The following is a 20,755-nucleotide window of genomic DNA, read 5'->3' as shown; positions in this document are numbered from 1 at the left end:
GATATTACACTGACAAGAGAATATAATCATTTCCCAATGAAAGAAAATTGAGCCAACAGTAGCTCCGTGACCAGAATATATAAAGATGCTCCCCCAAGGAGAATACACCTAGTTCTAGATCAGGAGGCCTGCACTCTACCTCACTACCCACCCAGAAAGCCTGGGGCTTCGAAGGATGTTCTTCAGACACCCCAGAGAGAGAGTGGGACACCTCAGACTCAGAACGAACTCACAGCAGCAACTCCTCCTGGATTTTACCCAGACCACATCATTTCAGAGCATGAGAGGAAAGAAAAGAAAGTTTCTAAAAGAAACTCTAAAACCTAATGGATAGAGTTTTTAACTTCTAAGAGAGTAAACCACCTCAGCTTAGGCAGTCTTAGATGATTGCTTTCGTGATACCTAAAATCATAAGCTATCATAGTAAAAGTTTGAAAGGTGGAGAAATGTAATTCAGTCCAACAATAGCATCTGGAGAGTACTATTCCATTTAAAGAATGATTTCTCAGATAAATAGAAACACGATTCATATGTAGTGCCACCGTTAATGGTCTAAAACCACATGGCCATGATATGCAGGCCGTATTTTTTTTGCCATCTGACTTCACAAAGCCTCCACTCACAAAAGGGAAGTGCTCAGACACAACTGTCCCCTCAGAGACAATGTTCTTGGTCACCCCTGCTTCATACAACTGAGCCATGGAGGGTGGCCTCTACTACAAATTGTCTAACTGTTGGGATAGCTGCTGAATCAGTTGCTTTTATAAGGAAGACATGGAGAAAATAATTAGGTCATCATGTTCTTATCAAGACCTTTGATCATTTCACAGCAGTTGATCTGTTATCCTGCCTGCTCTGAATTTCAAGGTGACCCTTGGTGACATACAATTCCAGTGTCACCATTATGTTCTGAGGAAGAAGTGTTGGACAAGGGTAATGAGTTGCCCAACACTGCTTTAACAAGTTGGGTAAATATTCTGGATTAGAAATGAATGCTTGACCCAGTATTGTCTTGCTCACTCTGCAGTGTATTTGGACAATTTGGTGGGCATGCAGAATTACAGCAACAAAGGACAGGGAGATAGGGAGACAGGGAGACCACAAGAGATGAAGAGGACCGTGCCAGGGGAGACAGAAATATGCAGCTGCTTAGGGCAGGTGCCTACTATTCAATGCTATTACGTGTAATACATCGCTCAAGTAGAAAATGCCAACAGATTACTCTGCAATCATGAGTGTAGATGCGTTAAACAGAAGAAAGTGTAATCGTTGCAGACTTTAGGCATAGGGAGCCTAAATTACCTAAGCTCTTTGAGGCTGTTTCATTCCCTTTAACACACATAACCACAGAGCTAGAGTACATGGGGAATAAATCCGATAATATGTACATGGAACACAGCAGAGAGCCTCGTTAGCAATAACTAGGAAAAGCAATAGTTGTTTGCTTAGTCAAATAGGAAAATAAATTCTGTTTTTACAGTGAATCAAGCATGATTTGAGCTGCACTGAACGCCAGTTAATGATTACGTCATATCAGAAATGTCTGCCAGGGATACTATTTGAAAGGAAGTTAAGAGGCTTCTGCTAATGTTGCATATTTACATAAAGTACATCTGAGGTTTGGGGAAACAGTCCGGGGAGTTTTCCAAAAGTCTGCCTTTACTTATAAAATCATGTAAAACGGGTAAGGCAGTAGTGGTGTACGTCTTTAATCCCAGCATTCGGGAGGCAAAGGCAGGTGGATCTCTGAGTTCGAGGCCAGCCTGGTCTACAGAGCGAGCTCCAGGGTAGCCGGACTGTTATACAAAGCCTATCTCAAAAAAAAAAATCATGGAAAACAAAAAGTCAGCCATAAGCTTCTGTCAGGGAGCTGAGAGAAATGTCACAATACCCACACATCCATGAATGTGTGCTCGAATACAAAGTGCCTCGTGCTCTAGCTCGAATCACGGTGCCCCCTCTATCTACAACCAGGTTCTGAACACATCCCTGACTCCCAGGCCTTGGGATGATCCCTTGGTGTTTAGTGAGACAGACAATGCTTTCTAGGTCCATGACTTTCTGGGTGTTGTAGGAAGAGAAACTACTTCACAATGAAGAAGCATAAAACTTAGTAAGAAAGAGCATCGTCTACAACTTAACACATGGGCCTTCTCACTTTGTCCTTCTGAAATGTAACCCACTTTGATGGAAATCTTATTTCAACACTCCAGGCTCCTTGGCTTGGAAACTGGTGTGTTCTCGCTGCTGTTTCTGTGGCTTTTCCTCTGCCAGACAGTTGAGGCAGTTCAGTCAGATGAGAGGCTGCTTTAGCACGCTTATCCCAGCATCAAGAAGACTGGGAAGGGCTCTTAACACTTCTACAACTGGGGCCTGGAGAGATGGATCAGGGGTTAAGAGCACTGACTGTTCTTCCAGAGGACGCAGGTTCAATTCCCATGGCAGCTTACAACTGTCTGTAACTTCAAGATCTAACCCCTTCACATAGACATACATGCAGGCGAAATACCAATGCACATAGAGTAGAAATAATTAAATTAAAAAAAAACCCTTCCACAACAGCTCTGTTGATCAACAGGACTCACAGTTAGCTATCAACTATTTATTCATAGCCATCTGGATTACTGTCCCCTGCTGTAACAGTAAATGAGGAACCCAGATGATGAAATGAACACTGCTAATTTGGCTAACTTTGAATAACCGAGTGACTTCCAGGCACTAAGATTAAGCCATGCCTTATCAGGTATTATAGAAAAAGCAGTGTGATATTTGCATTAATGACTGATACCAATTCGTCCAATTTCCTCTTAGCGTGGGGAGTCGAGGTTGTGGATGCATAGAGGTAAAAATACACCTTTCTAAAAAGCTTCATTTACTATTATTGAGCGTGTGTGCACGTGTGCATATAACACATGTGTGGGAGTGCACGTGCCCCAGCACACATATGGAAGTCAAAGGACAGCCTTGTGGACTTGGTTCCTTCCTTCCCTTTACATGGGTCTATGGCTTCCGGAGATCAAAGCCGGGGAATCAGGCCTACACATTCAGCACTTTAACCAATGAGCCGTTTTTGCAAGCCCAAAACATGAATCTTATTCGAAAGCATGCAATCCTTGTAATCCCAGGTACTCAAGAGGTTGAGGCAAAAGGATCGTGACTTCAGGGGCAGTCTGAGCTATGTAGTGAGTTCCAATTCAGTGAAAGCCTGGGTCTCATACACATATGCCTACATAGCTTACATGCACACATTCGTAGCGAGATTCTTTCAGAAAGATATGGGAGTCTGCAATGTTAGCACCAATGCTTTGCCCACTTACTTAACAACTCTCCTCAATACTTTGGGATGAATCACACTTGCATAATGGTGATATTCATGCAACTTTACTCTTAAACGTTGACCAACTCACATCAACCGCTTCCCATAAGCCATTAGGATCCGTACATCCGTCTCAACAGGTGTGCTCAGTCATCATTAGAAGCTGGAAGGTAGAGAAATTGCTAGGATTTAGAGTCACAGGAAGCTATCATCAAAGAACACATAATCTTGTCTGAAATGGAATGAAGTCTAACAGAAATGTAACATTTCAGTAAAATCCCATTGCACTATCGTGTCTGCACCAAACTGGGCAATACATGCTTGAGATTATTTACTTATTTTAAATTCTGTAAATGTTCCTGAATTATACCCTATAAGAGTTGGAAAAGTCATTCTCGGCACCCCTGAGCTCTTTCCTTGCTGCTCATCTGATAGCTTATTTGCTTTTCATCAATCGGTGCGTATTCCTTTGTATTTCAGAAGTATTTACTCTTGCATTGTCATTGGGTCTGGAGATACTTTCTCGGCTCTCTTTCACCTTGTTAGTGGCGTTTGTCAGTTCACGTAAAGACTATACGCTGATCTCTTCACTCATGGCTCATTCCACTGTCCGCCATGTATACAATAAGCTTTATGTCTGCTTTCAAAGAGCTTCTGGGTTTCCTAAACTCACTGTTCCGCAGCCTCTCTGGGTCAGTTCATTCTCTGAAAAGCAAACCCTTTCTTTCATCCCTCTGGATTATTTCACCTGCGTTGCTGCTGCTTCAGAATCACATATTTAATTATGTATATTTGTGTGCGGCTGGCCCGGGTGAGAGCACAAGCGAGCAGGTACCTGCAGATGCCGGAAGAGATGTAGCATCCCCGAGGCTGGAGTGAGGGGTGGTTTGAGCTACGAGAGCAGCCTATGCTCTGTGTTCTTAGCCACTGAACCGTCTCTGCAGTGCCAGTGTTGCTTCTTATTGGTAGACTCCTCTGGCTGTTTTGTTTTCTGTTTACGGGTTTATTCATTTATTTTCTTCCTTTTTGAGACAGAGTCTCACTATTCCTGCTCTGGCACTTGCTATACAGCTCAGGGGGGCACTGCCGACAGGGCTATCCAAGTGCTGAGATTAAAGGAATGCACTACCCTTTCTCCTGACTCAGAAACCTCTGTCCCACTCCTGCATGGCAGCTAGGGTTTTCTTTCTTTCTTCCTTTTTTAAAAAATTAAGTTAGAAACAAGCTTGTTTCACATGTCGTTCCCAGCTCCCTCTCTCTCCCCTCCTCCCCCATTCTCTCTGCCAAGCCCCCCAGTTCCCCACCCAATCTCCACTCTGATCCCCATGGAGGGTGAGGTCCTCCTCCATGGTGGACGTCCAGAGTCTGTCATTTCATCCAGGGTAGGGCCTAGGCCCTCCCCCAAGAGTCCAGGCTGAGCGAGCATCCCTCATTGTGGGATGGGCAGTCAAAGTCTATTTGTATGCCAGGGATAAATACTGCCCAAGACCCCATAGATTACCTAGGCCTCCTCACTGACCCTCACATTCAGGGGGTCCGGATCAGTCCAATGCTGTCCACCCAACCATCAGTCTTGGGTTCAAGAGCTCCCCCTTCAGGTCAGTTTAGGTCAACTGTTTCTGGGGGTTAACTCCACCACAACTGTTCCAGCTTTTATGTCATATATGATGTAAAATTTTTGTTGTGTATATACTTGCATATATGGGATATGTCAAGTATGCTAGGTTACCTACTATCCCAGCCTGTCCCTGGAACTTAACTATAGCTTACTACATAATTGTGCCTAGAGCAAGAGGGGAAATTCTTAGAGAAAATGCCATTATACATTTATAAATACTATTTATACAGAAAGGAAAACATAAGTCTGTGAGCAATAGGGAGGTAGTACTTTCTTTTACATGTGGAGACTTGAGACTAGAAGTAATGCAATGGCTATCCCCATTGCAGAAGTAATGCTATGGCTATCCCCATTGCAGAAGTAATGCTATGGCTATACCCATCTCAGTAAGTATATGAATGGCAAATTTGAGTAGGTGGCTGTGAGTGAACCACCAACGAGCATGAGAAACTAGATTCACTTGCACTTCAGCACACACTGTAACGCTTTCAAGGTTTTTTTTTCTTTTTTTAAAAACTAAATGGGTTATATTGCCATTTGAAAATTCTACAAGTGCTGCAGATGACAAAGCTATGGACACATAGTTACAAGTAGAGCAGTCTGTAAGTGCCTTGATACTATGGCTTCCCCTGGACAAGAGGGAAAAGGTATGTTTCTGTGCATGTTCATCTTAAATGCAAGGGAAGTCATAAAGGATACAGTCTCTCTCTGGTCTTCTCTTCTCATGAGAAGTCAATTGAGGCAGCATCCTACCTTAGGGGTGACTATCATGCAGGTATACAATGAGCCCTGTTCCTGCCATCCTTATTTGTATGAAACCTGGGTCTCAAGAGAAGATAATAATCCTCTTGATCTCAGAGTGGTAGCCCCTGAACCTCCCCTTAAACACAGGCATTGATGTTTAGGAAAGGAGCATAGGAAAAAAAAATACCAGATATCCCATAGCCAATCAGATTGCAGCATGTATTGGTCCCTCATTCTTACTGAACCTACCACTCACTGTGGGAGCCCTAAGTACCCATTCTCCTGTTTATCCTTCAGGAGTGACTTGCAGAAGAGGTGACACATAGCAGGAGTTGCCAGACAGACAAACAAGAGGGATCGCCAATGCAGACAAGGTGTCATTTCTCACAAAGCCCTAGCCTAGGTTAATCCAAACATGCCATGGAACTGTGCCTTTGCCCTGCATATGTGGCTTCTAAGCATGCCTTCTTCAGAGGGATCACATCATAATGGCTTATTTTGGCCTATGTTATAGTGAAGGACAAAAATGAGAAAAAAATAATAGCCCTTTTTCTGTTGTTGCTAGACATAGGAGAGAAAAAAAATTGTACTAATCTCGGTTGGCAAGCACCCCAGGAGCCTACAGCTCCAATTTTCTTTTCACAGTATTAATGAAACTGAGTGTGGGAAAAGTCAAATCTTCTCCATAAATCTGAAACCATTTTCAAGACTTGCCTCAAATTATAATAACATCCATATATAAGACACGGCATGGAGATCTGTTCCAGCAAGATTATTTTAGGGAAGTGTTTTTTTCTAGGTAGGGCAGAGATAGAAATCTGAATGTAATTACTTTAAGTTAGATCTACAATGAAACCAAGACTACTAAGAGATACTTCACAAAAAAATTATACATCTTGCCAACAGTTTTTTTGTTTTGTTTTGTTTTAAATCATCACAAGATATGATATTTACCCAATAGTTCTAGTTAGCAACATGATATATATATATATATATGTATATATATATATATATATATATATAACAGTCTGGGACTTTATGATCCTATATATGTTCTTCCACCTATGAAATATATAGCTCACATCCCATTTTTTATCATTGGTATGTTTTGCTATTTATTATTAATTCTTAAGACCAGCATTTCTTACAGCCATGTTTCTTAAAGCTCAAATGCTGAATTTTCATGGTCATCCGCATTTAGAGCTTGCCCATGCTTCATCCTTGATGTGACAGGGTCATGCTTGGTGATGAAGCTGTATGTTAGTACTGTATATTAAGGAAATGAAACCAGTCTGGAAAGCTGCCTGGAAACTACATTCTTACCCCAAAAGAGAATTTTGGAAACAACATAAATGTAATAAGATTACAGTGGAGGGATTGCTCATTCAAGTGTACAAAATGGTTTCATAAAAATGGCAGTTCCAGTGGTAAAGAGAGCATGGGATGGCATGCCACTGCCTTGGCAAACTTATTATTGGAAATACAAAGTGTCCCTGCCCACGGCCAAGTAAACCCTCAGCCTAGGTTTTATGTATTACGACCTCAAGTAACATTTCTCATCTAGACTTTTCAATTACTTAAAGCATAAATAAAGGCCAGTTATTTTATTTTATTAATTCTGCGGATGTTGTGGATGAATCCAAGGCCTCATGAATGAACAACTTATACACTAACATTGGACCTTTTGGGCTGTCCAGTTTCATTTTTGTCTTTATTTATCCTTTGAGAATATCATACACATATACAGTGATGAAGGTATCCGATTGCCTTCTCAATACTAATCTCATACCTATAAATTCATACAGGTTTCACCTCTCATTGAAGAAGCTTCTTTTCCATCTTTATTTTTTACGTATGTTCTGTTTTTAATTGTATGTAGTACATGCAAGTGAGTGAAATGCCCATGAAGATCAGAAGAGGGTGTTAAGTCCCCAGAGGCTGTAGTTACAGGTTGTTGTAACACACCTGACATGGGTGACAAAAACTGAACTCCGATCTTCCATACGAGCAGTGCGTGCTCTCCTCACCTCTGAGCTGACCACCACCATTTTAGTTTTCACTGACATTATTTAGGTGTTAAAATGTGACTCAGTTGGTTGAGTGCTTGCTTGGCATGTAGGAAGTGCCAGATTCAGTCTCTAGCAACTCACGGATCAAAGGCGTTATGCAAGTCTGTAAGATGTGGACACCTGAAGACCAGAAATTTAATTGTTAGCTTTGACTACAACTATATAGGTTGAGGCAAGCTTGGGAAACTTGAGACTGCCTCAAAAACAAAGAAGAGGAAGAAGAGGAGGAGGGGGAGGAGGAGGAGGAGTGGAAGGAGGGAGACAGGGAGAGAGAGAGAGATTGCTGTGTTTTAAATCTCAGAAAGCATAACCAAGATGCCAAACACTTTCCATTGTAACCTAACAATTTTGAGAAACTCATTTATTTTCAAAACTTTGCCTTTTAAAATGTTTATTTTAAAACAGAATAATCTTGCAGAACAATTGTGAATTTTATGCTCTCAACTTCATATGCTAAAATGTAACTAGGTACAGGCATGCAAGTTGAATACCCAGGCTCTGATATGAAGCTCCGTGCCTTATGAGCCTCTCGTGTTATGTTCTGTTGCTGTCTACAGAAGAATGCTTTGAGATGTTTTTGTTCCATTTTTTTAAAAATTTGTTTGTTTTCACTATATAGCTCTTGCTGGTGTGGAACTTGCAATGTAGATCGGGCTGGCCATGAATTCACAGAGACCCTCTTCCTCCACACAACATGTAGAAACTCAAGGTGTAAACCATCCCTGCCAGGATAGAATGCTTTTGAGAAGATGAATCAATATCATTTGATAAAGTATATCATTTTACCTGGAAATATACTTAGACAGTTAAATTTTAAGCTGTGAATATAAAACCCAAAGAACATTCTGGTAAGGGACTCACATTTAAACATTTTAGACAATAAAGAATATTTTACATTGTGCTTTGAACTTGGCGACTTGGCAATAAATTCTGCGCCCCCACTTAGCACCTTACTTAATAATACAAGATCCCAAAGAGACAGAGTTCTAAACTGTGCCTGTTTCAACAGCTTCATTTCCCCCGTGGGGAAGAACTCAACCAGGCATGTTCTCACAAGGGCCATCTCCAAGAACCAGTCATGAGCTGGGAAAAGAAAGGGACAGGAGACACACTGAGAAAGACAGAGAAACAGCAAATGCAAAGATAAATTCAAATTTAAAAAAACTGACTTCAAATGTTTTTACACAGAGTAGCAAATACCTATATTCTTTGGACATAACAAAACATCGGAATAAGTTGTTTGGGTTTTCATTTGCTACAGTGACTGATCCTCTGACAAGTTTTTGACTGACAATGTGATAAAGAAATACATTAGCCCTCCTGACATTGGAAGGTATAATATACTCATCTAAGTTGCCACGATGTTAATCTGATTATCAAAGACATGAGAAGATTCATGAATCTAGCATAAAAGATTCTCCATCAGTCTGCTGGACCAAAACAAGACATGTTAAAAATTTCTAGATATTGCTTTTATGGGGGACACTAGGGAGAGGGGAGGAGAGGGAGAGGAGAGAGAAGAAAGAAGGAAGTAAAGGGAAGGGAAGGAAAGGAAATGGAAAACCTCCTTTTTATTGTCCTTTTAGATGACTGTCAGTATAGGAGTCTCTCTTCACGGCCTTGACTAAGTTTGAGAAAGGAGTATGAAGGAAAACAACTTACTGTGAGGTCCCGACCCTGGTAAAAGGCTTTCCGCTCTTGTCAGTGCCATCAGTAGATGGAATCATTTAAGAGTAAATTGCCAACCAAAGTCCAATGCCTTTGTGTGACTATCAAAATGGGCATACCCTCTCTCCTCACGTGTACATAGATGTACCATTTTACACTCAATTCCAGCTGACTCTGTGTGGTCATGACACGATTCTACATGGTTTTTTTTCTATAAAGCAGAGGAAGTGACAAATGCACAGAGAAATTTGGGCAATATAATAATGTACTGGCATTGTGTTTTCTTACATCCATGCAGTTCATGATTTTTTAAAACATTTTATGAGTCAAGATAAGTGACTTAAGTATTTAGAGATTAGCCCACTCATTTTCCCCCCTTTGCTGGTCACCTAGACTTGAAGTGACATATATTCGACCACTGAAGTTTAAAACCCTCCCATTTCCAATTACAGCTCATTGCTCCTATTTCTTGGCTCCTTTAGTGACTACCATGAGCCCCATGGAGTTTACCAGTGACTCAGAGCTCCTGTGCCTGGAGGCCCACTGTGTTGAGCTGGCTCCAACAATCTGCATTTATGTTCCCATCAGAGTCAGTGTCTGACCATTCTAGACTTCCAGCTCATTTGCATGTGATTCTTCCTCCTTTGTTCTCTTTCCTGTGTTTGCTAAAAAGATATTTCCATCATCTTCTATGACAAAGGGAGAAGGAATGACAGTGAACTTCGGTTTATTCATACAGCTTTTGCAGCCGCTCAGAAGAAGTGCGATGCTTTTATTGTAATTACTGGAACTCATGTGTTTTATGTTAATTATTAAGTGTAAAAAATTCAACATTCTCCAAGCCATGAAATTTTTGGACTAATTATACATTTCCCTGATTGAAATCCTTCTCTTATATTGTCTGTCATATGTGTTGTTCTTTTGCTTTAAGACTCTAGATGGAGCCGGGCGGTGGTGGCGCACGCCTTTAATCCCAGCACTCGGGAGGCAGAGGCAGGCGGATCTTTGTGCTTTCGAGGCAAGGCTGGACCAATAGCCTCCGAAACAATGCAGAGAAACCCTGTCTCGTAAAAACCAAAAAAAAAAAAAAAAAAAAAAAAAGACTCTGGATGGAACACGAACAAGAGAGATACATTAACCATAGAATTTATTAAAGGGGAGGGGAGAGGGGGAGAAGAGAGAGAGAGAGACAAAGGGAGAGAGAGAGAGCAAGAGAGAGAGAGAGAGAGAGAGACAGACAGACAGACAGACAGACAGACAGACACGAAGAGGGTAGGAGCACAAGAGAGCAGAGAGGGCAAGAGGAAGGGGGTAAGAGAGGAGCAAGAGGAGAGAGCAAGGAACGTAAGTGGGCGGGGTCTGTCTTTTAAAGGGGTCCTTTACACCTGCGTGCAGACTTAGTATTCATGGAACCCCAGGCTGACCAGGGCACTGCCTGAGTGCATTCTGCCAGCTGACGGGCAGGCCAGCATAATGCCTGAGTCCTTTCAATAAGTAGTTAAAATGTGGCTGCCCTTCTATTTAACGTATTTTTGGACTGCATTAAATTAGAGGACATTCAGCCTTGGTATCATTTATACATTTTCTACATTCAAATTAATATGAAACGCACTCAGATATTTTTCAGTGAGAGGCAAAAATCTCATATATCCGTTTAAAGTTATGTAACCTGTTCTAGGAGAGATGTCTCATTAACATGTAAACACCTTTGACCTTATAACAAAAGTTAAGGGAAATATTCTTCAGTCTTCAGATTGGAAACATAAGTAGAAGTAATTATTGTTTAATTAAGCCGACATTGAAGCAACTATACAATCTAAGCAGATTTATAACAACACCTATATTAGTGGCTGGTATAATGGTAATGTTAGGGGGATGATAGATGCTTTTTCTTTGGGTTTCGATTTTAGTTTTCTGGAGAGCATTTTATGTTATTTTAAAAATAAGATATTTAGAATCTCTTAAAGTGGGTTTGTCAGAGATATTTTTAGCTCTCATGTGACTTGAGCATTTTGGCTGCTGTTGCAGAATTGGAAAGTACATTTCTTAAATATGAGATGCTTATCAAACATTTATAGAGCAAAATTCAGAGTTTGCTTTTGTCTTTGTGAACTTCTAGAATGAGCACATATCTGTTTTGAATTCTATGTGCATGACTGTATTAAAAACTATATCAGATCCATTCAAGAAAAAATGAGATTAATATTCTAGTATTAAAATGTCCAACAACAGTTCCCAATTGTGCATATACACATGCTTGCATTGTTCCCACAGTGAATTTAAACCTTGAGTTATGTTAGAGCCCCCAAGTTGTAATACCATAAACTAAATGATTAGGATTCTAGCTCATTATCCCTTCATGTCCTTCTGAAAAAAAGTGAGATTATTGTGAAAATGTGTTTCAGCATTCCATCATCAGGTGCAGGGTGAAGAATGATTTGGGTAGCATTTAAATACAATTGCCTTTTCAGCTCTCGAGACACCCTGATAAAAGAACGTTGTGCCAAAGGCACACACAGAAAGTTGTCATTTAGGGAAAGTTAGCAGCTGTGCTAATTGGCACACTTTGGCAAAGATGACTGTATTTAAAGAGAAAGTGAGGCCTTTGGTTTGCCTGACGCTGACAGAGCTACTGCAGCAGGCTTTTGAGGAGAAATTAATTTCCTGAAATCAAACACTGTGGATTATAGTCTTTGTTCCTCTCCACCTTGGCCACAGAAACAACAGCAAAGCTTTTTAGACAGCATTACAAGTGCTTTTGTAAAACAAGCAGGGACATAATGGGCACAGAAGGGTTTCACCTGCTCCATACTGTAGACGCAGAATGTAGCTCCTTGCTGCTCTGAGACTGAGAACCAAAGCTCTGTAAGCAACTATGCTGATGAGGGTTCATTTGATGAAGGAAAGGAAACTGACAGCCCAAAATGTGTATTTATGCAAAAGAAATCTTAGTGATGTTTGAAACTGGGATTTCTTTTTTTTAATGTTTTATTACACTTTAAGTGTGTGTGTGTGTATGTGTGTGTGTGTGTGTGTGTGTGTGTGTGTGTGTGTGTAAGCTCATGCAGATGACAGTGAGTTTGTGGTGCTCAGAGGACAACTCGAAAGAATGAGTTATCTCATTCTATCATGTGTGGTCTGGGGATTGAACTTGGGTTGTCAGATCTGGCTGCATATGTCTTTATCTGCTAAGAAACCTTGGCCACCTTTTTCTTTTTGGAGGGAGTGGGTGGTTTCAAGACAGGGTTTCTCTGTGCCTGTGGCTTTGGAGGCTATCCTCAAACTAACCCTTGTAGACTAGGCTGGTCTCAAATTCACAGAGATCTGCCTGCCTCTGTCTCCCGAATACTGGGACTAAAGGCATGCACCACCACCACCTGGCTAATTTTTGTTTGTTTTGTCTTTTCCCACCTTTAAAGTGGGTTTTCAAAGCAGTATAGGGCTATGTGCTTTGTCAATGTTTCCGGGCAGTTAACAGGTACCTTTGTAGAAACATGCACAATCAAATAAGTATGTATGTAAATACATTTGGTGTATCTGTGGAATCTTGAGATGGCTTAAAAGCAGTGTGCATACATCTGGAAGTTATGACATTCTTAACGCACTACAACAGAAAAGTGGTCTGTAGGACGAGGTGAATAATGGAGATTCAAAGGGAGAAAACAGGTGATAAAAAGCTATAGAGAAAATGGTCCAGGGTCAAGGACAGATAGGCCTTTTCCTTTTTATTTTTTACCAGAGCTTCCAATCTTTGAAGGCAGAAAGCAGAAAATTGCCATTGTTCTTATAACCTTACCTACTATACATCCCAGGCATTTTCTTTGTGCTCTGTGGGCAACCTCGGTGTCTACATAGACCTGGAGAAGATGCTAGACATCTATACTCTATTCTTGGGCCTAAGGAAGGACTTTGCGTCTACTTAGGGAAGTTTAGGTGAGGGTTTTGTAGCTTGTCACACCAGGAAAGTGTTCTATTACTGTCTCTTTTATTACCCTTTATTACATTCTGAATGTTGTCTCAAAACCAACCTAGAAGGTATTGTAAATGGAGAAAGAGTGCTTTCCTGCATTCTTCTCCAAGGTTCCTAATTTCCAGTATTTATTACAGGCATATACCACCATGAATGCATAAGATCCAACTTGAAGGTCACTAGCCCAACTGCCAATGTATCTGTAAACATATACAACAAATTTCCAACACAAAAGAGTTGTGTCTGCATTTACAATCATGTAACTAAGATTTTGCTTTACGATGGAGGCAATGAGGGCTTGAAAGATGGCTCCATACTTAAGAGCATGCACCATTTGGGGTAAAGGATCTCAGTTTGGTTCCTAGCACTCTGCCCAGGTGATTCACACAGTTCCTTGAAACTCCAGCATCATGGGATCCAATGCTCCTGGCCTCTATGGTCACCAGCACTCAAAAAGACATAAACACACACATAACTAAAATTAAATTATAAGAAACATACAGTTGTACTATTCAAAATGTCTGAATTACTTTATTGTTTGGTACTGTGTACATCCCAAGGTGGGATGAATTCTAAAGATGTTCCTATCTAGCTGTCTACAGTTAGTGCTAAGTATCCAGAAGTCCCATTAATTTTATTTTCAGGATGATTTTCTCTAACATGACAGGGGGAACTGTTCTGATTCTATTCTGGGTTTGTGGTGTCTCCTCTGATGTGAAAGTGGTCCAGTAGACCTCACTAGAACTACGGTATTTGCGAAATTCATCTTCCAGAAGAACAGAAAGATAAATAGCAATAACTGTCTCCCTTTGCACTCGGGTTGAGTCCCTAGATTATAGTGGTCTTTAGTTGGATAAGGCTTTATTTGGTGACATAACACCCCACCCCACCCCCAAGCAGCGAGGAATTAAGTTAACATGTTTGCTGGCATCCAGGAAACTCAATAATCACTTTGTTCTCATCCTGTTTCCTACAGCCAACCCCACCCGAGTGGGCGGCCGCGAACCGTATCCAGGCTCTGCAGAGGTGATCCGGGAGTCTAGCAGTACCACTGGCATGGTGGTGGGGATCGTCGCTGCTGCTGCCCTGTGCATCCTCATCCTCCTCTACGCCATGTACAAGTACAGAAACCGGGATGAAGGGTCATACCACGTGGACGAGAGTCGAAACTACATCAGTAACTCAGCGCAGTCAAATGGGGCTGTGGTCAAGGAGAAACAGCCCAGCAGCGCCAAAAGCGCCAACAAAAACAAGAAAAACAAGGATAAAGAGTATTATGTCTGATCCCAAGATTCGAAAAGACACTTGTATAGAAATAGTCTTCATTTTATCTGAGACATAATATAAACTTATTTACTTTCCTTTTTATGAAGCACATACAAAAGAAGACAGGGAATGCAATCAGGAGGGAAAACTCTTTTTAAAAAACAAACAAGCAAAGAAGTATCTCATGCTCTTGTTTCTCAAAAAACAAAAAAAAAATGAAAGAGAGAAGAAAGGAAGGAAAAAATTCTAAAACAAAAAATGAAATAAAATAAAAAAATAAAACAGGGGCCAATAAATTCCCTAACATCCGCAGTGTTTTCATTTACTCTGCCTGTCTTTATGTTGCTGGAACATTCTAAAAGACGGTGAGGACCGCTCGCAGTCATAAAGCAAAGGAGTATTACATCGAGGCACAACACAAAACCAACACAAAACACAACACACACAAAGAAGCTACCTATGATCCTGGATTCAGCCGAAGTGCTCGCACTTTCGTGAGAAGCCAGTGGGTTGGAGTGCCAGAGGAGAACTTCCGTTTGTGGGACCATCTGCAGATGATGAGTTGGCCAGCTGGTGCACCTGGAGCAGCAGGGGTTGGAACTTGCATTTGAGACAAAGTGCTGGCTTTTTGGAAGACTCGTGTAGGAACTCATTCAAAAAGCCCCTTTCTGTTTGTGAGAGAATAATAAAATAAAAGTATGGCGGCCTTATTTAAAAAGGAAATGGGAGATATAAGGCACATTTTCACACTAAAATTTCAAATCAAAAAAATGAGAGGGCATAGATGCAATCATTGGGAAATTTTCATGCACGCTTACTATGTTACTACATATGTTTATATAAAACCCATCTCTGTGTGCTTTCTGGACTGTGATAAGTGATGTTTTATAGCCTGTTGTATAGAAAATGCAAACTATATCTCTGCTCTTCAGCCATTTTTGGTAAATTCAATGTTATAAGTGTTGCTAAGTATAGGGAGTTTTATGACATCAGAGCAACAATTATTTCAGACAGATTTTTTTGCCACCATTATAAATTGCCACAATTACTTTTTTAAACAAAAATTACAGTGTAGTGTTTATTCTAAGAAAGATATGTATGAATGTATATAAAGAGGCTCAGCTACTTCTTTTCATACATGTATAGCCTTCATTCTGTTGCATTATTAAGTTTTAGTATTTGTATGAAAGGTGTGAATTAGAAGGTAAAATATATACCTAAGTATCATATAATCCTTTCTGTCCCCCAAATACCCATATTTCTATATATGTTCAATATTCACAATGTACACGCACACACATGCACACACACACACACACACACACACACACACACACATTCAGGTAACCATCAGATATGATGGAACACCAAACATACAAATACAAATTGAAAAGTGCAAAGGAAGACAGTTGTGCCAAGGTATTATGACAAATGAGTGATTTGCTTTATTGAGATCCTGATTCTAGGAAACCTCAAGTTCTTAGTCTGTAGTAAAATGGAAACTTTTTAAAAAAAAATGAAATAGAACATCACCATACAGTGCTACATAAATACGCATCACTCTACAGAAAGGTTACAGAAGCAACACTGGTGAATTCTGGATGCTGCAATGGAAAACTTTGTTTCCCATAAAATTATATATATATATATATATGTATATATATATATATATTCTCTGAACATGACATGTGTGATCAAGCTTTATGGAAAGTAATCATTTTCTCAACTAAAAAAGTATTCTCAGTGATTTTTTGATTCTGTATTACTTCCCATTAAAATCACCCTACATTTGATGGCTATTGACTACATTTTAACATTTCTGGTTTTACATCGCTATCATTAACACAGTTTTAGTTTAACATGCATTGTGTAGTAGTAAAGTATAGGTTATACACTTGTTTTGCATATTGTTTCAATGATGTTCATAGCAATAAATTATCAATGTGAGAAGATAATCCTGAGTTTGCAGAGTGATGCTTCTGCAAAAATTGGTTACATGACATAAACATCTCCTAAAAGAATGATACTAGGTTTCATAAAGGAGGAGGATACCATTATAATCAGCTTTAATCAGCAAGGCAAAAAAAATGCAAAACACTTTTGTGATACTTAGTTGATGAAAAATATGCCAAAAAGTGGCCTGGATTTCAGACATAATCATACCTTAGAAATATGTATGTATTCTAGCAAAACACAGCTGTCGAGTAATTGTGTAAGAAGTCTTGAAGACTTTTCATCACATGGAAAATAGGCAGCATAAAGAGAAAAATTCATATCCATTGCTTCTGTTCATGTCTTCATATATTTTTAATTTGCCAGGTTAAAAGAAATAACAAGTCTTTACCCCCTACCCCTCTCATTCAGTCTTACTCAGGGAAAGCCAGAGAAATATAAGAGGAACACAAAATCACTAATCAGCATATATATATATATACATATATATGTATATATATGTTTAATGTTTGCTTTTCCATTGTATCTATTTAACACAAACTAGTTTCATCTAGAAGGATTCAAAAAGATGGTGGAAAAAGAAATTGAATTGTAGTGTTTTAAAACAGTCTATCTGGAAGACTTGATGTTTGTCATTGATTTCAGTATTTCCTCCCAATGTAATTTAAAAATTTCACACATTGATAGAAACTACATTTAATTTTATTGACCTACACAAAGTCTAGCAGGTTTTTCCCCTCTGAATGGAGAAGGAAAGGATAGGATTATGAGTTTTGGAAGGAAACAGACTTGAATAGAATAAAACCCAAGCAAACTTTATACTAAACATATCAGGGTCCGTGTGTCATTTGCAATTCACAGAGGATTTCACACCACCTGGCATAAACTGATTACATCTCTCGATTGTAACTTTTCTGACTGAGTATGCTTCTTTTTTATCCATGTAATGTGTTGCCTTTAAAAAAAACGATGACTACAATAATGTGTGAGGTGGTACATCCCTACGATGTCAAAGAAAGGCCACTTTAGTCATACCCTTCTAGTGCTTCGAGTGACTGGGTATCTGAGGGGTTTGTTTTGTTTTGTCTTGCTGTTGCAAGGCCAATTTATCCATTATTGGAGATGCTAAGCAAGTGGAATTTACTGTTTTGTTAATAAACTATTTCTTAATACAACCGTGGTTTATTGACTTTAAAAATTGCATGCGACACCATTCTGTCACTACATTGAGCTGTGAGGAGATTGTATTTGAAAGGAAATCTTATCTACAGCCAAGTATGGAAAGGGGGGTGGCTCACCCCTTTCTGTGTTCTATTGCTCCTTGAGTCCCTCCGTCTTCATACATTCAAGATGCTGGTACTCTGTGTCGCTTACCTGGAAACACACAGAACTAGCTGAGAACAATATGCATAAATGCTGATGTCATAAATCTACTCTCTGTGTAAACTGCTGGAATTAAAGTTAATTACACCTGTAATTAACTAGAGAGTCTGTCTCATTAGCTATGATTTCCCTAATTTCCCCTCTTCTCATCTGTACTAAGAATAATATCAGTGTTATAACGTGGTAATGATTACCTGAACTACTGTATCTAGTACAAGTAAGTGCGCATACACACACAAAAACGACTACTAAACTATTGTGTTATAGGAAGTGAGGCTTTGAGGAAACTTAAAATCAAGTGCTAAGATTGTTATTTGAAACATAAGCAAACAAAAAAAGCAAAAAAATTAGCTAATCCCGACATACGGATGAATAGACATACCATTTCTATAAAGGTTTACATTTAAATTTTTTATGAAACAAAGTATCTTTGTGGCAACTGTAAGGAGTCAGATATTAATGCTGGCCTGCTCCTGTCACCTGGCAGAATGCACTCAGGCAGTACCCTGGTCAGCTCAGGTGCAAAGGACCCCTTTGAAAGAAAGATCCCCACTCACTTATGCTCTTTTTCTGGCTCCTCTCTTTCCTGCTGTTTCTTTCTCGCTCCCTCTTTCCCGCTGTTCCCCTGGGCCAGACAGGACTTTTCCTGTCTTCCTTTTCTCCTGTCCTCTCTCTCTCCCTGTGCCTCTTTCTGTGTTTTCTCTTTCCTTCTCCCCACTTCCCTTTCTAATAAAACTTCTCTCTAAGCTTTGTCTGCCGGGAGTCACCCTCAGTCACCCTCGCCTGCCATGGAATCCGCCAAGGTCCCCCTCAAGCTTTATCATAACAGCGACCATATGATCTATCACGAACTTTCAATCCTTCAGCTGGTAATTGTTTAAAGACCTTGGATTTTTTTAAACAAAATTTCCCAGCAATATCAACATTTTTCATTTTCATAGCAGTGGGCTTCAACAGTAATGCTACATGCTATGTTTAAATTAAAGGCTATATAATTCAGCTTTCTTTTAAAAGTGCAGGGCATTTCAAAGGTTGTGGCTATATAAATGCTACAGTCAGTATACAGGCTGGTCTCCTTTCATTTGAATCCCTGTGATAAAATAGCTTGACAAAGAGCAATATACAGGGGAAAGGGCTTATTCAAATTTCCATTCCAGGTTACAGCCCATCATTGAGGCAAAGTCAAGGCAAAAATTCAAGTAGTTAGTCACATAAAATCCACAATCAGATGCAATGAGCAATAAACACATGCATACAGTTCCTGATTTGCTTGCTTGCTCTTAGTTAGCTTTCTCTTCTCAAACACTACACAGAGTTTCCTGACAAGGGAATAGTGTCACCAACAAAGGGCTGCATTGTCCTGCATCAATGAACAATCAAGACAATCCCCTACAGACTAGGCCACAGGCCAACGAATCTATAATTTCTTTTGAGACAGTTAAAGCTACCCAGTACACAAACCAAGTATTCTGAGATTCTTGACCTGTGGGAGGGCTGGCATTCAATGATAGGTATCAAGGGTTATAGACACACATGTGCATATTAAAATATAGTTCTAATTATGTGCATATATGACATAGGTAAATATTTTCCTGGGAAAAGTGTTTGAGTTTGTCAGGTTTTTGAAGGACTCTGAAACTCTCCAAAAATAAGAATCATTGAAACAGACATTGGATATAAATAAAACTGTCATAAAATATTTGCAGAAGATGAATGGATCAGGGAGTTTTAGGGACGCATCAAGAAAGTTTCATGAGCTAGCTTTAATAGTGCCATTCTGTGGTGCACAGTGAGGATTCTTAACAGCTAGACATTTAGTTGTGTAACTGGTAGAAATTAGTCTTGCTTCATTACTTACATGTCAGGTCTTCACATATTTACGGAACACTAGTATATGCACTTATCTCATATATATCCATGTTTAAGGACAAATTCATATTCATCTAGAGATCAGCTTTCCCAAGGATTGGAACACTTGGTTTAGCATGCTGAATATGGGTTATACATATCCAATATGTAGCAAGCTCCTATCCAAGTAAGCGCTGTCTTTTAATATCTGAAGGTCACTGATACTGAAAAATGGGAGATAGACTATGAAAAGCACCTAAGAATTCACCAAATGGCTGGTTATATTTAAGTATAAAGGAGAAAACAACTGTTCTGAAGAGTTACAGAAACGAGGTGTCTTGGATTTGTTTCTGACACATGTTCTTTCCTTAAGGAGGCTGAGTTGTTCTAGATCAGTTTCCATGGGTACTTGCTGTCCTTGGGTCAAATACTCTTGCTTTGAGTGTTGTCTCTCCCAACAATCCAGCAATTTGGGGTGAGGAACATGTGCACTCGGGTGGCTTCTGATGTCTCTCATCTGAATTATACCGAAGGAAGAAATGGTAAGGGTTTCTCCACCGAGCAAAACTTGCTCAGCGTTACACAAAGAGCCTTGGAAACGATGGGATATTGAAAAACAGTATCATTCATTATAGTGCAGAAGCCAGCCTAGTTGAATGCTTCTGGTTTGTGAGAGTTTAGATGTTTACTATTTACAACAATGGTCTTTACAGCTAAGTAAAACAACCTCAACAGCTATTGTTCACAAACATAAAAAACAATTAGAGTAAGCTTAGGTATAAAGTCCAGGTTTGCAAATTACTAGCTAAGGAATTTCTACAAGCTTTAGTCAGTTGCAAAAGTGAGGATCCCAACACCCTACAGAATTTTGAAAGGTAAAAAAAAGTATTTAAATGTTTTAGTTTTAAACAGTGTTTGAT

At 39.7% G+C, this 20,755-nt stretch overlaps 1 protein-coding gene across 36 annotated transcripts in view; it reads left to right on the top strand.

Annotated features, from left to right (window-relative positions):
* Nrxn1 (neurexin 1) overlaps positions 1–17,779 on the top strand; it is a 1,058,108-nt gene extending 1,040,329 nt beyond the window's left edge. For all 36 annotated transcript variants that reach the window (XM_040736989.1, XM_040736999.1, XM_040736994.1 and 33 more), the window contains one exon: positions 14,362–17,779. In XM_040736989.1, the coding sequence (XP_040592923.1) occupies positions 14,362–14,669 (308 nt within the window). In that variant the 3' untranslated portion in view covers positions 14,670–17,779. The remainder of the gene's footprint in view (positions 1–14,361) is intronic.
* The last annotated feature ends 2,976 nt before the right edge of the window (positions 17,780–20,755 follow it).

The sequence above is a fragment of the Mesocricetus auratus genome, unplaced genomic scaffold (assembly GCF_017639785.1).
Source record: "Mesocricetus auratus isolate SY011 unplaced genomic scaffold, BCM_Maur_2.0 Super-Scaffold_100676, whole genome shotgun sequence".
Classification (NCBI taxonomy): Eukaryota; Metazoa; Chordata; class Mammalia; order Rodentia; family Cricetidae; genus Mesocricetus; species Mesocricetus auratus.
Note: the sequence above shows the minus strand (reverse complement) of the source record. Positions and strands in the feature narration are given on the sequence as shown.